This window comes from Asterias rubens, chromosome 5 (genome assembly GCF_902459465.1).
Source record: "Asterias rubens chromosome 5, eAstRub1.3, whole genome shotgun sequence".
NCBI classification, from domain to species: Eukaryota; Metazoa; Echinodermata; class Asteroidea; order Forcipulatida; family Asteriidae; genus Asterias; species Asterias rubens.
Window position 1 is genome coordinate 10,473,620 of NC_047066.1, and position 15,672 is coordinate 10,489,291.

Here is a 15,672-nt window from a genome sequence, read left to right on the forward strand (position 1 = left end):
ATTTTACAGGTCACATCGGATTTAGGATTCATTATTAGCATAAAAACGATGAAATTTGTTGATGGCATACATGTATCATTGAGGTATGATTTGATGTTAGACTCAATTCATATTGATAACGAACGTAAAATTAGCCAGTTACGCCAATTAATTATTGCAAAAAATAGTTGATGGCCTGACGTTTCGACCCTAGCAGATTCTTACTCGAAGGCTAAAATGACAACACAACAAACATGAACAGGTAACTAAGTGAAACATAAGCAGTGAAGTGGAAATACATGAATGGGGTTAGAAAGCATACATAAAAAGCAGGGGGTAAACAATGAATAGGGGGACAAAAACGGGGGGTGAAGGGAAGGGACTGGCTTGACCACAAGCAAGAAGATGGAAACACAAAGGACAACATCGAGGGTGGTGAGGTTGGGTAAAAAGTAATTTATTAGTGAATGAGGCTCAGGCTAAATGCATTTGGAGATGTTGGAACACCTAAAAGTTCCCTGTGGTAGAGGGGGATTAACATCATCATTAATGGGAGGGACTTCTGCTCGGACGATGAGATCCCTGAGCAATTAATTATTGTGAGATTAACTCATACGACTTGTACGAAGTCATTGGTGCAGAAATTAAAAGGACATGTTGCCTTGGAGTGGACGAGTTGGTCTATAACTGAGCGTTTGTAACCGTTTTTATAAAATGCATATGGTTGGAAAGATGTTTTAAAAGTAGAATACAATTATCCACACAAGTTTGCCTCGAAATTGCGTCGGATTCCTTTTACTGCGCGAACTAACACAGTCGGCCATTATTTTATGGGAGTCAAAAATTTGACTCCCAAAAATGGCCGACCGTGTGATTTGGCGAGGTAAAAGGGAAACCGTGCAAGTTCGAGGCATGTTTGTGTGGATCATTGTATTCTACTGTTACAACATCTTTCTACCCATTATGCATTTTATAAAAAAACAGTTACAAACGCTTTTCAAAGACCAACTCGACCGATCCAAGGCAACGTGCTCCTTTAATGTCCCGGCCTTTTATTACGCGATGGCGCACCAATAGCTGTGAAAATTGCCCAAGTCTTAGAACCCTGACGTCTAACACGTTACCTGTCTAATTGACAATTTCGTACGCAGAGCGCAGAATATGAAATCAACGTAATTGATCGAGAGAACGAGGGCTTTCGAGGGGGAAAACGAGGAATGAGGTTGAAATTAACCAACAACAATAAAATCCGAGAAGATAAGCATTGTCCTCCACGATCAGCGAAATACTCAGGAAACTCTCTGATTTGGTGAGTGTTTTCACAGAACTAAGACTTCTTAAAGAGATAATTTAATAAAGGGTACTTTTTGGGGTGTCAAGTTTTGCATAAACAGTTGAAAAAATACTGCCAAAATAGCACCCCAGCCAGACAAAAATACATGCATTGAAATACGCTGGTTTTTTTTTTGCAGACGACAAAAAATTTGAATGTGAGTGTGTACCGACTTGATAATAAATTCTATTCACATGATTTGATAGTTAACATTTAATATGCAGCGTAATAAGTACAACTTGAACCCAACTGACTGATTTAGTTATGGGTCAATCATTTGACTAATTTAGTGTAGTCTAACTCTAATGTTTGACATGCTTTAACTTTTGTTTACAAAAATTACATGTACACAGAAACTTTACACATTTGTCTAGATCGGGATACTTAGCTTCTAATTTAAGCTTTAATTTAGTGGGGGTGGTGTTTATGTTTAGTATAGTACTGTTTAACATTCGTGGAACTTGGCCAAGTGTCAGAATTTAAGAATTTGAAAGATTTTCCATTAGATCAATGTGGCCTTGCCCTCTTCCTCTCAAATGTGAAAATCCAGACATGTCTTGAAGTCGAAAGGTTCAGGAATATATTTGTCATTTATCTATTTGACAGTTTCTAACTGATCTCTCCATCTCCAGTACAGACACAGAATTGGATAAACAATGAGACGTACCAAGTCAGGTGCTCCTTCCAGCACAGTCCCTGGGTCTGGCAATGGACCTTCATCCTCATCTAGCTCAAGCTCTACAGATAAGAATACCCCATCCTCAGCAGCACCTGCTGCTGCGGCACAAGCTGCTGCATCCCCTGCCGCTCAAGTAATAACGATTATTACACATCATAAATCTACCCCCTGTTTTCTTTTAGGGACCCCGCTAATCCCCCTCCCCCAATCCCAGCTTTCTCCCGGCACCCTGATAAAAGTGGCTTGCCATGACTGAGCGGTTAAGACCACTGGACTAGAGCTCTGGTGTTTCTGATTTATAGCAGAGTGTGCGTTCGAGTCCCGGTCGTGGCACTTGGTGTCCTTGAGGAAGATCCTTTAGCATATTGGCAGTTTCTTTAAATTTTACATTCAGCCATGGGTCCGGTATACAAGAATTGGTAGTACACATTAAAGAACCCTGAAGACTTATCAGGGATGAGAAGAGGTTAACCCTGTTGGTTGTGGTTTACAAAGCAAGCACCCTTGTATACTGTTTTCCTCAGGCTTGCCAGCTACAGTGTACAGTAAATTAAGTTAATTTATGAGGCATCCTGGGTTTTTCACTACCAGAAATATAAGCCGAATACAGTAAATAAACAAGGGAATGTAGTTGAAATGGAAACTCTGCTGAATGCAGCAAAATTTGGTTCTGTGCCATCATCCCTGATGCAAACATAATGACCTCAGAACTCTACACTGAAAATACATTATTAATTAAGTTGTGTTTTGGACCTGTTTCTCTCTTCCTGATTAGGCCCATGCAGCAATCACCGATGCTGGAGCATCCATTCAAGACATGCTGAAGGAGTTACACACCCTCGTCAAAGAGACTCAGGTAGAGAGAGCGAAGAGTGAACAGACGCTCTCCACAATTAACAAGACCCATGAACGCATGAACTCCGAGGGGAAGATTTCTCCATATTTCAAGACCAAGCTGAGGACACTTTACCAGTCAGCTGTTGGGGAGGCAGAGTCAGAGGCTGAGTACGTTTGCTAAAGTCTGATGGTTTACGTATTTGTTTTTCTTAAATATGACTTTTCTACAATGCAGGATTGAGTCTCTCTAGCAGGAGTGAGTCTCTAGCTTGCAATCTTTTAAAGTTAAATTTGATATACTTTTTACAGAATTGAGGCAGACAAATCTACATGTATGTGCAATGTGTATAATTTCCTTTTTCTTGTTCTTTTACACTTTTACTGGATATTTTCCAGTTTATAATTATTATTGTATTGTTGTCTACTTAGTTGTTGGTGTTTTTATCTTGTAAATATTGTTATGTAATTTTTCAAACTTAATCTAAAACTTATAGAATACTCCGGAAGGCACTGAAGAAAATAGCGGACATCAAGTCAGTACGGAACGAACAGCGCCTCCAGGCTAAGAATGCTGGGCTATACACTGACATGGATGGACCAAGAAAGACTATGAGGAGAGGTGTGCTGATGACAATGCTACAACAAGCTGCCCTGACACTACCGTTGTGGATTGGTCGACCCGGGGAGAGGTGAGCTTGAGACTGTCTGTCTGTTTGTCTGTCTGTGTTCATGATATTCTTTTCAAGGGACAGGGCAAAATTGCACAAGGGGATATAAACACCTGGCAACAGCTAATCTCTCTTATACAAACATTGGTTAACGTCTATGATTATGAGTTGCACAAATCAAGAAATTGAGATTTGGTAACTAAACGATAATACTTATTCTAGTCGTTGTAGAATCAGCGGTTGGCGTGGTCGGATTCAAACCCACAACCTTGTGGTTGCAAGTCATGCAGTCTTACCACTGGACCACGGTGACCAAAACACATCAAGTACACTGCAATGTCTCCTTAAATGCTTGGGAGCAAAAAGAGCTCATTAAGCAGCTGAACACCACTTGAACACCACCAATTTTTGCTCACCAAAATAAGGTTACGAGCCAAACCACCATGTCACACGTACAACTTGTGACTGGTATCCTGCATGTTTCATAATTCAGTGGTTGGACTGGGCATCATTTGAAAACAGCTTTCAGGATGAGCTGATTTTACCCAGTAGTATAAATTAAAATAAAAATAGCTGCAGAGTGAGTTTGCCTACTTTAACAGTTGACCACTCATACATTTGTAACTTTCAGCCCGCCACCTCTGTGTGGTGCCATCTCAGGAGAAAACAACTACCTGGCGAAGTTGGGAGACAAAGTGGCCGCTCGGGTCAAAGGAAGTGACGGAGATGAAAACTGGATCTTGGCTGAGGTCGTGTCGTTTAATGCCGCTACAAATAAATATGAAGTTGATGATATTGATGAAGAAGGGAAAGAGTGAGTTACTTGTCATTGAAATCATAAAAACAAAATAATAATATTAAAAAGACCTTTTAAACATACCAAATGCTAATATAGTATGACATTCAAAATATTTAACAATGATGGGGGGCTTCACACATTACTGTGAGAGCAGTAACCACCATCTCACTAAGGACAAAGAAAACAGAAATCAACCAGAAAATAACAAACCATGGGATTAATTAGGAAATTAAACATTTTCTTCAACCATGTCAATTTGAATTTGAATCTGATGCAGGTTTGGTTCACTCCACTTCCAGAGATGGTGTCGGGAAGAATTTAGAAACACAAGTGTACAAAGTTGCTGAAGATTGGAAAATATGGTTTCCAAGAGATTAACACTTGGTGCTACCGCAAACCTCACCTAATTTCAAATAATAAATATTTTGAATTTTGAACTTGAATGTGAAATTAAAACATATTAAATGAGAGTCCTCTTAAAGATGACTTGATGTATAATAACAGTGTTACTTGATTTGATTGCAGACGACATTTGTTATCGAAGCGGAGAATAGTGCCTCTTCCGCTGATGAAAGCCAACCCAGAAACCAACCCCGAGGCTCTCTTCAAGAAAGGCACGGTAAGGTCAAAGGTCAAACCATTTAGGTTTCTAATTTTAAAAGTCACAAGCGCCAGGGAGCCAAGAAATATTAAAGGACACAGGCCACTATTGTAAAGTGCCTTGTGACGCTATTGCAAAATGCGCTATATAAGAACTAGTAGTTGTTAATATTGTGATCTACATTTTGTATGTACATTTATTTAAAATTTACCATTGAGTTGACCAACCATTTGAAAGCACTCAACAGCACATGTTGGGTAGCAATGTGGCACAACATTACATAACATCGTAATTGCAGGCCAATGTAGTTAAAAACCACAGTGGATGATGGTTTGTCATGGCCTAGCATTTCAAAGAACCAGACTCAAACTCTGGTGTTTCTGATCAGCAGAGTGTGGGTTGGAGTACCGGTTGTGGCACTTGTGTCCTTGAGCAAGACACTTAACCGCGATTGCTTTGTCCTTCATTACTAAGATCTATTGCTTGAAAGTGATTTATTTCTCACACTAAGGATAGTTAGTATGTATTTTACTTTACCAATAATGTACATGCAGACTTTGATATTGAGACATCAACAAAAACCTTGACTTTGTGTTTTTTTCTGTCTACAGTTAGTGATGGCACTGTACCCACAGACCACCTGTTTCTATCGAGCATTAATAGACGGTCCTCCAGAAGGGGTGAGTAGATTTCATTTGGTGTAAAGATATTACACAGGATTGGGAAGAGCTGACAAAATAGTCATAGAAAATGTTCATGGTTTTTTTTGTGATCAATCAGATACAGGAAATAACAAACCTGTGTCATTTTGGTCTTAAAGTGTTGTGTGAGGTCTGGAGAAAAAAGTGAAAACCCATGCACAACTTTCAGCATTTAATAACATTGTACTAATACGCTTTCTTTTATATCAATATAAACCACAAGGGAAACTGACTGGGTAAATTTTGAAATGATATTTGGGGTTGAACAAAGAATTGACTAGAGTGAGATTCGAACCAACGACCTCCGGCACGTTAATCCGGAGGTCGTTGGTTCGAATCCCACTCTAGTCAATTCTTTGTTCAACCCCAAAAGTCAAGTTTTTTTCAAAGGTTTTCTGATACAGTTTTCTTTAATATAACTTCATTTCAGAGAGAAATATTTCACAAAAATTTATCTGGAATGAGCTTCATAACCAGTAAGCTTTCAGATTAGAAATTAAACGATGCTGTTTTTCATCCTTACTTACCTGTCTAATACATTATTACTTTTTAACATTTTTATTTTATTTTGACCTTTACCTCTATTTGGTTGATGTTCTTCATGGTAAACTCAACAACCAAAGCTGTTGAATACACTTTTAGACATTTTGCCATTAAGGCCTGTATGCTTCGTTTTACACCAAGGCATTTTTTCTTTGGAAAAGGGTACACTTATCTTCTGGAGTATTTCAAGGGTACCAAGGCAATGACCAGATGGCATGGAGGTAATCGCCTTCATTGCTGTCGTAAAGTATCAGACTTGGCCACTGCTGACGTCAAACAATAAAAGTGTACACATGTGTACTCTCCACGCAAACTCTCTGCCAACGATAGGTCTTCCTTCGACCTTAGTAAGGGCACCATTGAGCTTCTGACTTCATGCAGGGGGGTCCATTACATCATAAAATATTAAGAAAACAAATATTTGATCGAAAAACTAAAATGTTTTATTTGTCAAGTATAATACATAAATATTTACACTAAAAAAAAAAAAAAAAAAAAATTCAAACTTGTTTTTTGCATTCCTGCCATGGTTTTAAAACTGTACAGACCAGCAACATTAAGTTTATAACAATCTATAAACTTACTAAACAATTTTGAAATACCAATCAGAATATTTGTTTGTACAATGTTTTGAGAATTGTTTTCTTCAGAGCTTGAGTTTTTAATTCGTGGCTCAAAATTTGAACTGGACCAGAATTTTCTTACAAGAGTGATGAGAAGGAGAATAAACTACACAGTTGGATACAGCAAACTATTTTTGTTTGAACAAGCAATTGAGATACTTCAACTGAAAGATATTTATCAGACTTCAGTCAACCTTTGAACATAATTTCTTTTTAGATCAAGATTATACACACTGAGATGCATTATAAATTAAAAAACCCAAGACCGCCAGACATGCCTATAGACGATGTGACCTATGTCGACAATCAAACCGCCCTCTGTTGACAAAACACTGTACACATCTTGTTTCGCTGGACTAAAAGATCTGTAGTCATGGTAAGATTGCGTGTACTTTCTAGCTGGCTGCCAAAACACAAAGGTTTTGCCTGGCGGTATGCGCGCGAATCATGTTGCGGTTTTCGAGTGACGTCAGAGGTCACATCGTCTATCGATGAGTTTCTGGCCCAATGAAGTGGCCTCAGGCCAGTAATCCAGAGTAATTGTTGAGTTCTATTTCTTCTCATACTCTGTTTCAGCCTATGGACGACTACTGTGTACTATTTGAGGACAACTCATACGCCGATGGCTACTCACCGGCCTTAAAGGTTGCCCAACGTTACGTCGTTCAAGTGAAAGAACCAAGACGGAGATGAAAATCATTCCCTCTGCTACGAAGGAGATTCACCCTCATCCGAAACGATTTGTTTCTTCAGTAAAAGGACACTTCAATATGAACAGGCTGAAGTGATTTGTTTCATTTGTAAAGTGAAGCGACTGGTGTAACTAGGGGGATTTCACAAAGAGTGTAGACTAGTTTTATCTCGATTAAAGACAGTGGACACTAAAGACCTAGGTGTATATCAACATATGCATAAAATAACAAACCTGTGAAAATTTGAGCTTTGTTGGTCGTCGGAGTTGCGAGATAACCATGAAAGAAAAAAAACACCCTTGTCACACGAAGTGATTTTGAGACCTCAAAGCAAATTCGTGGAAAATTACTTCTTTCTCGAAAACTTCATTACTTCAGAGGGAGCCGTTTCTCACAATGTTTTATACTATCTACCTCTCCCCATTACTCGTTACCAAGTGAGGTTTTATGCTGATAATTATTTTGAGTAATTACCAATAGTATCCTCTGCCTTTAAAGAAGAGTTACTCTCACCTTAACTTAGGATGGGCCTCAAGTCTGTAATAGTTCCTAAAGAGTCACAGGACTGGTACTAAGCTAGGACTTTTAGGACTATCTTTGTGAAATCGACCCCTGGACAATTTGAAACAAGTGGATTGTTCATTTGAACTGTCATCACGACAACAGTGATCACATTTGTGATAAATAGCAAGAGAACTCACAGTCATTGTGTGATGAAAAGAATAGGAAACAAAGAGCTGACCACCTTCAGATTTCATCTTCAGAGGTATGCCTCACTTCATCTTGCTGGTTTCCTTTCATGGTATGGTTGATGTAACAGTCTGGAAACATGGATTGGTGTCTAGAACACAAGATGGCACCCTCGGAGTTAAGATGGCTCCTCACTCGTTGTCCTCTTCACTTTCCTCATCTGGAGCACACTGTAGGAAAACAAGAAATAAGATCAAAGACAATTATTACATCTAAAAAAAAAAGTTCATGTTTGGTTTGTATTACTTAACTAGTTGATATGGGGTTGAATAAAGAAAAATTGACAACATCTTTTGCAGTGAACCAGTGATATTTGTTTACAAACAACATGGCTGGAATTTGATCTTTGAGATGGGAAGGCCATTTTGGAAGGGCACCAAGGCCAAGATCGGGGTAACAGAGGTCAAGACCAGGGCAACAGAAGCAATGGCTGGTGTTGCCTCAGTGTAACTCCAGCCCTAAAACAATACAATACATGGGATATTCATTGGTAATCTGTTTCTGCTCAGCAAACTTAGGAGTTCTGAGTTATTTTGTCTCATTATCAAAAAGCTTTTAGTCTTAGAGAAAGACTCTGCTAGGGTCGAAATGTCAGACTATCAACTATTTTTTTTGCAAATAAAAAGGTCAATAAAACTTAAATGTATTTAGAGGTGGACATTTTATTTTGTGGTACTGATGGTAACATATCTTATAATACAAACTGATTAGACAGGGTAGTCCCCAAGGTGTAAAACACAATGTCTAAATACAACTTTGATTTTAAACTAGGAATTTGGGCACCTCAGCAGCCACTCGGCACCAAACAAGTCTTGCACACCATACTTAAATCATGCTAGCCTATTTTTGACTAACAAACTTGGCACCAAGTGATCTCAAGACCTGTTCTTTCACGCCTTGAAATAGTCAATATCCTTTACAATGCAAATTGAAATAGGTTGCCTGAAATTAGTTGCCTTAAAGTATTGTTTAATGTAAACTGTCTCATGTGAGATAAAAAACACCCCTTACCATCTGAAATACCCACTCCCATGCCTGATACTTCACGGAGGCAACAAAGGCGATTGCCTCAATGCCCCCTGGTCATTGCCAATATTATGTCACATCCTGGAGGGGCAGTTAAGAATGCCTTTGCAGTGCTGAATTTGTATTTGTGCTTTGTTGAGTTTGTTAGGTGCTAGAGTGCCAAAGTTACCAGTTACCATTATAATCCATTAAAGTTAAGAGAAGCATGTGCAGAAAAGACCCAGTGTTGAACCAACTTGATGTTTCGATCAGTATGCTCCGATTGTCTTCAGGAGAAAGGAGAAAGACTGTTCGAAACTTTGAATTGTCACAAACCATGGGAGCTGTACATGTACTCACATAATATTCCACAAAGCAAATTTGTCCGTCTTCATTTCGGATCATGTACTGGAGTGAGAGAAAGCCTCTGTTATCCGTTCGTATTGACACCTTGGAGGAGGACATCAACGCCTTCACTGTAGGCTTAAGGAGGACCACTTTGTACCTACAAGAAAATAAGAAAACAAAATATTATAGAGAACAATGTTTATGAATGCCAAGCCAAATTTTATAGCTCTACAGGAAAAAAGAAGGAAAAAATATTACAGAATAATGTTTACCAAGTGCCTAGCCAAATTTCATAGCTCTGCTTCTTACGCTGAAAATTATTGCTGAACAATTGTCTGCGGAGCAAAAATGAGCGGGATGCCATTTACAGACAGTTGAGTGACTAGTGGTTGGCTGATAACTGTATACTGGTAAGCGTATACATGTACTGGTAAGCATATTACTTGCTATGCAGCTCTGCTAAGCAGATAATATTGCTGAACAATTGTCTGCTTAGCAAAAATGAGCGGGATGCCATTTACAGGCACTACAAGATAGTGGTTGGCTGGTAACTGTATACTGGTAAGCATATACATGTACTGGTAATATCATAGGCATGTTACTCGGGTGCAAATTTAACATCTATTATATCGTTGCGGTACCCGCTGCCAAAACATAGGATTCGAACTGCCTCTAGCTGCCGGGCAACCTCGGTAGTCTAGTTGGTAAGACACTGTTCTAGAATTGCAAGGGTCGTGGGTTCCAATCCCACCCGAGTACCATGCCTATGATATTTTTTCACAGGACTCGGGAAAGAACTGAGTATACAGTGCTAACACACATCGGTGTATGGGTAAAAAAAAAAAAAATAATAATAATATTCAGGTCTATGTAGTTGGGCCCTGGTCTTGGAGATGGAAAAAAAACATGATGTTGATGAATTGTTTGTCTTAGAGTAAAAAGTGGGGGCTATCAAACCAAATCAACTGCAACCAGGGGCAAGATGCCACTTACTCCTTGGTCTGAAACAGGGCTACCTTACCCTCTTTACAGTCCGTAAGAATGATGGCAGGGGCAGGGCTTGAAATACAGGCAGGCTACAGAAGCCAAGGCCTTTGTGCCCCATGTATTTGCCTTGGTGCCCCTTCAAAGGTTTCCCATCGATTTTAAGATTTTCAATAGAAGTGCCCTTTTAAAATGAAAATGGCCTTGCCCTTTCAAAGATAAAATTCCAGGCCTGCATGGGTATCATCCACTAGGAGCCTGGCTGTAGAGCAGAATTCACTACTGTCCCAATTTTTCCGACAAACCGGGAAAGATGTTTAAAAATGCGTTATAACCGACTGCAAATTCTTGTCACCTGTTTGTTTGTGTCTTGGAACATTGGAAGGACTCCACAAGGTCTGAATCTTTTGGGAAGTCGGACTGTGAGAAGAAAAATGAAAATAAAGCCAAGATAAAGTCTTAAACAATGCATCCTTGGATTGGACAATAAAAGGACTACTTGAAAGGCTAACATCTTGTCCGAAAAAAAAATCATTTGTACTGAAACACTACTGAAAAACATGCTCAGAATGCTCAGAATTAGAATTCACAAACAACAGGAAATTCACTGGGATGTGTTTTGGACAGCTCTATATTCTGAAAACCCCTCATGTACATATGCTAGGGTCAGGGTGAGGATTAGGAAAATACATGTCCTGACCCAATGAGTGTCGCATTAATTTAAAGTGTTCTTGAGACATTGACGTCATCTTGTCATATTGATGTTGAATGAAAGCAGCGTTTTTCCAAGCATTAAAAAATGTTAAAGATGATGTCAGATTTTTGGCCCCAAACATTAAAAAATATTTTTTTTTTGAGTGAATGGTATTTCAAAGAGTATCATTCGCTCTAACGAAAAAATGGTTCAACTTTTACTTTTGATGGTCAGGAACCATGACAAAAATGTTAAACGTTTCTTATAAAGCACATAAGAATTGGTCACGTGATATATTGTCGGGATCCCGACAAAAAATAATTTTGAGCACTTTATTTCACTGCTACTAATAATTGGCGGACTTTTTGAGCAATGGCTCAAATGAAAGCTTGTAACTTTCTCGACCCCCATCAAAACACCTATTTAATTTTAAATCAAAATTTTTGGGTCAAATCGGCAAAAAATCTGACATAGCATCTTTAACAAGAAATGCTGATAGCAAACACATCATTGTAAAAATAAGGTACAAACTCAATTAAAGATGAAGTTGAGCTTACATAAGCGCTACCAGCATGCCCGAATGTTGACAGTCTAAAATAAGGTTTATCTGGAGACATCAAGATCTCCAAGACTTCGCTGGTCATGTCCAACTCCTGGAATGCATCCTTCAGACAATCCGACTAGAAAAAAATAAAATAACAACCAAGTATTACTACTATTAGATGAAATCATTCTCATAGCGCACACCATGAGGGCCCTTAGCTGTGAAGGGAAAATCAACAGTCTTACAAAGTAAACACTTATGTTTTCACTCAGGTTTTGAATGATGTTCCAGCCTGTTTAACAACCTCTGAAAGACTGTTCCATTTTAAAGCCATAATACACTTTCGGAACAGAAAAAAAATAAAAGTTCACAGATTTACAAATAACTTACAGGGTTTACAGAAGGTAATGGTAAAAGACTTGTCTTGAAATATTATTCCATGAAATGCTTTACTTTTTGAGAAAACATTAAAACAATGATCATCGAGAATTATGGATTTATAGTAAACACATGTCATGGCACGGCGAAACGTGCGAAAACAAGGGTGGGTTTTCCCGTTATTTTCTCCCGACTCCGATGACCGATTGAGCCTAAATTTTCACAGGTTTGTTATTTTTTACATATAAGCTGTGATACACGAAGTGTTGGCCTTTTGACAATGCTGTTTACCGAAAGTGTATAATGGCTTTAAGGAAGAACAATGCCCACCTTCATGATGATTTTATTAACCACGTTGGAGCTGCAGAAATTGAAGTCTAGTGTTTCCTCTGGTTCCATGGTCTTAATACTGCAGTCAGTTACCACACCATTTTCCTCCAATCTGCAAACAAATATTATAAGAGACTGTATGCAGTGGAATGCATTTTCGCAGAAAATAATCACACGGTGACATCTGGGCCAATTTCAGAGAGCACCAAAAAATTGCCAAGTACAGAACAATATGGCTTAGCAAAAACAGGTTAACCAGCCAACATTCCATTTAAGTTTACATAGTTGTGACTGGTGCCCCACTGATTAGCAAATAAATTTGTTAAGCAGTATTTTCTGCTAAACAGCTTTATGAAAATGTGCGCTGGACTATTCAACTCCAGACTTCAGATATTTAATTTTTTATTATTATTTATTATTGGACCTCATCTATTATTTATTTGAAGCAACTTGGTTTCTAACAAAAAGTCCAAGGACAAGGTATCATATGTTTTTACAATTTATACAAATTAAATCAAATACTGACTTACAGTAGAAGTAGCGGAGTACCATAGCCACCATAGCACATCTTCAGGGCAGGGGTCACGCCTGCCGTCCCACTCCCAAATATTGTCAGGCATTCCTGTTGAGTATGACACAAATGTATAAAAGTATGAAAGACTGCCGTCCCACTCCCAAATATTGTCAGGCATTCCTGTTGAGTATGACACAAATGTATAAAAGTATGAAAGACTGCCGTCCCACTCCCAAATATTGTCAGGCATTCCTGTTGAGTATGACACAAATGTATAAAAGTATGAAAGACTATTCCACAGATTTTTGAGGAATGAAACCAAGGGTGCCTCACAAGTGAACTTAATCACTGAGGCTCGCATGCCTGAGGAAACCTTTAAACCGGGGTTAACCCCAACTCTTCCATGATAAGTGTTCTTGGTACTTTTACGTGAATCCTAGTACACAGTCTTCGGCTTAATAAGGTCCCATCTTAAGGACAAAGCAATAATGGTAAAATATCTTGCTCGAGAAAACAAGTGTCATGACCGGGACTCGAATCCACACTCAGGAACACCAGAGCATGAATCTGGTGCTCTTAACTGTTCGGCCAAGACAAACCACATTTGAAGAAAAGTGCAATGTAAGTTTTCAAACTAAATGTAAAAACAGGACACTTTGTGGGTCACTAGGTGGCAGCAGACTTACCAGGTAAATCCATTGTTCTTGAAAATGAGCACATGCTCAGAATGAAGGAAAAATTATATTTCTAAATGCCACCTGGGGTCCTGGGCAACAAAATTGTACAACTTCAGCAAGTCTACTGCTTTCATCCCAGCTACTGGGCACATTTTTTAGCACATCCCCGTCTATGTCCCGGCTTCTTCAAGATTCCAAAATCCCAGCCGCTGATTTCACCAAACTTCCTATCTTATGATTAATCTTAGGACTTTAGGACGAGTTAAGTTTCGCAAACATAGACATTAGGACGCATTGAACCATCCTACGGGGCGCGTTACTCGTCCTAACTCGAGATAGGATTAATCCTAGCGTTCCGTGAAATTGGCTGCAGGTCCTCCAGGGCCAGGGTTACAACTGGTATGTGCATAAAACCTTTGAGAGACTTATTGGTTTTATTTTCTTACCAGCAAGATGGTGAGGTTGACCATAAACGTTGCTGACTGCTCCTTGATGACATAGTCCTGGAAGATGCCAGCTTGGATGAAGGCGTTTGCCTGGACGCTCTTGGAATCTTCAACAGTGACTTTCAGACCATTCTCGCTGGCAAAGACTGTTGCTAGCTGTTTGAAAATGTCAAAAGTAATGATGGTGATTATTTACTGTATTATCAGTGTGTGAATGTTTGGAAGCAGGCTGGGTCAGGCCTGGAATTCATAGGGCAAGGCCACTTTTATTTTGCAAAGGGCACTTCCAATGGATTTTTTTTAAACTAGTACTTCGACAATTGCCCCATTCATTGCCCTGATTAATTCAATTGCCCCATTCATTGCCGCAGGTCTTTGCCTTGGACCGTGTTCCCATATAAATTTACAATTTCCAAGGAGAAGATGCCTTTTTACAAACAAAAATAAGTCTTATTTTTTTTTATATAGTTTTTAATCATCCCTCTTCCCCCTCCCCCCCCCGACTCGGGTTAGGCGAGGCATGTTTGACCCTAGTGTAGTTGCGATTACATAACCCTCCGCCGTTGTATGTATGTGATTGTGCTATTTCTTCCTCCATGGGGACATGATGGTGTGACTGAGTGTCACAAACCCATCATGAAATCGGGCAGCCCACAAATCGTTGGAAACCGGTCCTACCTCTTTATCCTTGAAGTGTACGGCTTTGAGAACGTTGGATACATTCCTGGCATTGTCCACCTTGGCCACCAGAATAAATTGCGAATCTTCATCACTTTGTTGTGTTGAAAGAGTCATTATCGTTCGCTAAATAGATCAAGTCCAATGATTCTTTCAAATCACGCTCGCTTTTTTATTTATGGGGGTTTCCATTTTGTTTTAACCAAAAAGAAACTGTAGAGGGCGCTAGTTACAACCAGCCAGAGCTCTGCCCAAATCGTGTGCCGGTGTACGTGTGCAATGCGGCATGCAATAATGTCCTCTATGAGCGTTTTCGAATCGAAGGCTCAGGCTTGAGGCTTCAGGCTTGGGATTTTCAGGCTCCGGCTCAGTGAGGCTCAGGCAATACTATCTGGAGGACATTATTGCAATTGTGTCCGCCCATACACATTTGCATATGCAGTTGTGTCCGCCCCCGTGCAAAACCGTCCTTGCAGTAAATTAAACGCCCTTGACGGCGGTCGACGGAACACGTTCGCTATAAGTGCATGTCATGAATGACATGAGAACTGTTCGGCCGTTGGGTATTCACTGCAATCATAAAAACGTGAAAATTCATTTTGCGTAGGTTCAGTGCATGCACGCTCGCTTACATCCCCATGTACAGTCATGTACGTGTCCGCCGGACGGTTTTTGCATAGCCCCGGACACGATTGCATAACATATGCAAAAGTATCCGGAGCGGGCATTATTGTATGGCGGACACAATTGCATCTGACACCGGCAGAGGGAGGCCGGGGTTCGCAGAGAAATAGTGTTTGTTATGATCGGGTCTTCTTAGATGCAATATTCATGCAAATCTTTCTCAATGTCATGCAGCTGCATACTGA

The 15,672-nt window shown here is 39.5% G+C and overlaps 2 protein-coding genes across 3 annotated transcripts; one reads left to right on the forward strand and one right to left on the reverse strand.

The window, feature by feature from the left end:
- Positions 1–651: 651 nt before the first annotated feature.
- Positions 652–7,666, forward strand: LOC117290427 (SAGA-associated factor 29-like). 2 transcript variants are annotated; one of them, XM_033771834.1, is made up of 9 exons: positions 652–676; positions 1,131–1,288; positions 1,945–2,124; positions 2,767–2,996; positions 3,323–3,517; positions 4,128–4,310; positions 4,821–4,914; positions 5,508–5,576; positions 7,340–7,666. In XM_033771834.1, the coding sequence occupies exons 3-9, from the start codon at positions 1,969–1,971 to the stop codon at positions 7,454–7,456; spliced, it is 1,044 nt and encodes a 347-aa protein (XP_033627725.1). In that variant the 5' UTR covers positions 652–676; positions 1,131–1,288; positions 1,945–1,968; the 3' UTR covers positions 7,457–7,666. The 2 variants fall into 2 exon arrangements, with proteins under 2 accessions (XP_033627725.1, XP_033627726.1); XM_033771835.1 differs by having other exon boundaries at positions 1,950–2,124.
- Positions 7,667–7,907: 241 nt separating this feature from the next.
- On the reverse strand, positions 7,908–14,991 carry LOC117290446 (cell cycle checkpoint protein RAD1-like). The gene is made up of 8 exons (XM_033771863.1): positions 14,804–14,991; positions 14,126–14,281; positions 13,019–13,110; positions 12,489–12,600; positions 11,794–11,916; positions 10,898–10,962; positions 9,571–9,715; positions 7,908–8,375 (listed from the first exon to the last, which is right to left on the reverse strand). The coding sequence occupies exons 1-8, from the start codon at positions 14,918–14,920 to the stop codon at positions 8,337–8,339; spliced, it is 849 nt and encodes a 282-aa protein (XP_033627754.1). The 5' UTR covers positions 14,921–14,991; the 3' UTR covers positions 7,908–8,336.
- Between the last annotated feature and the right edge of the window lie 681 nt (positions 14,992–15,672).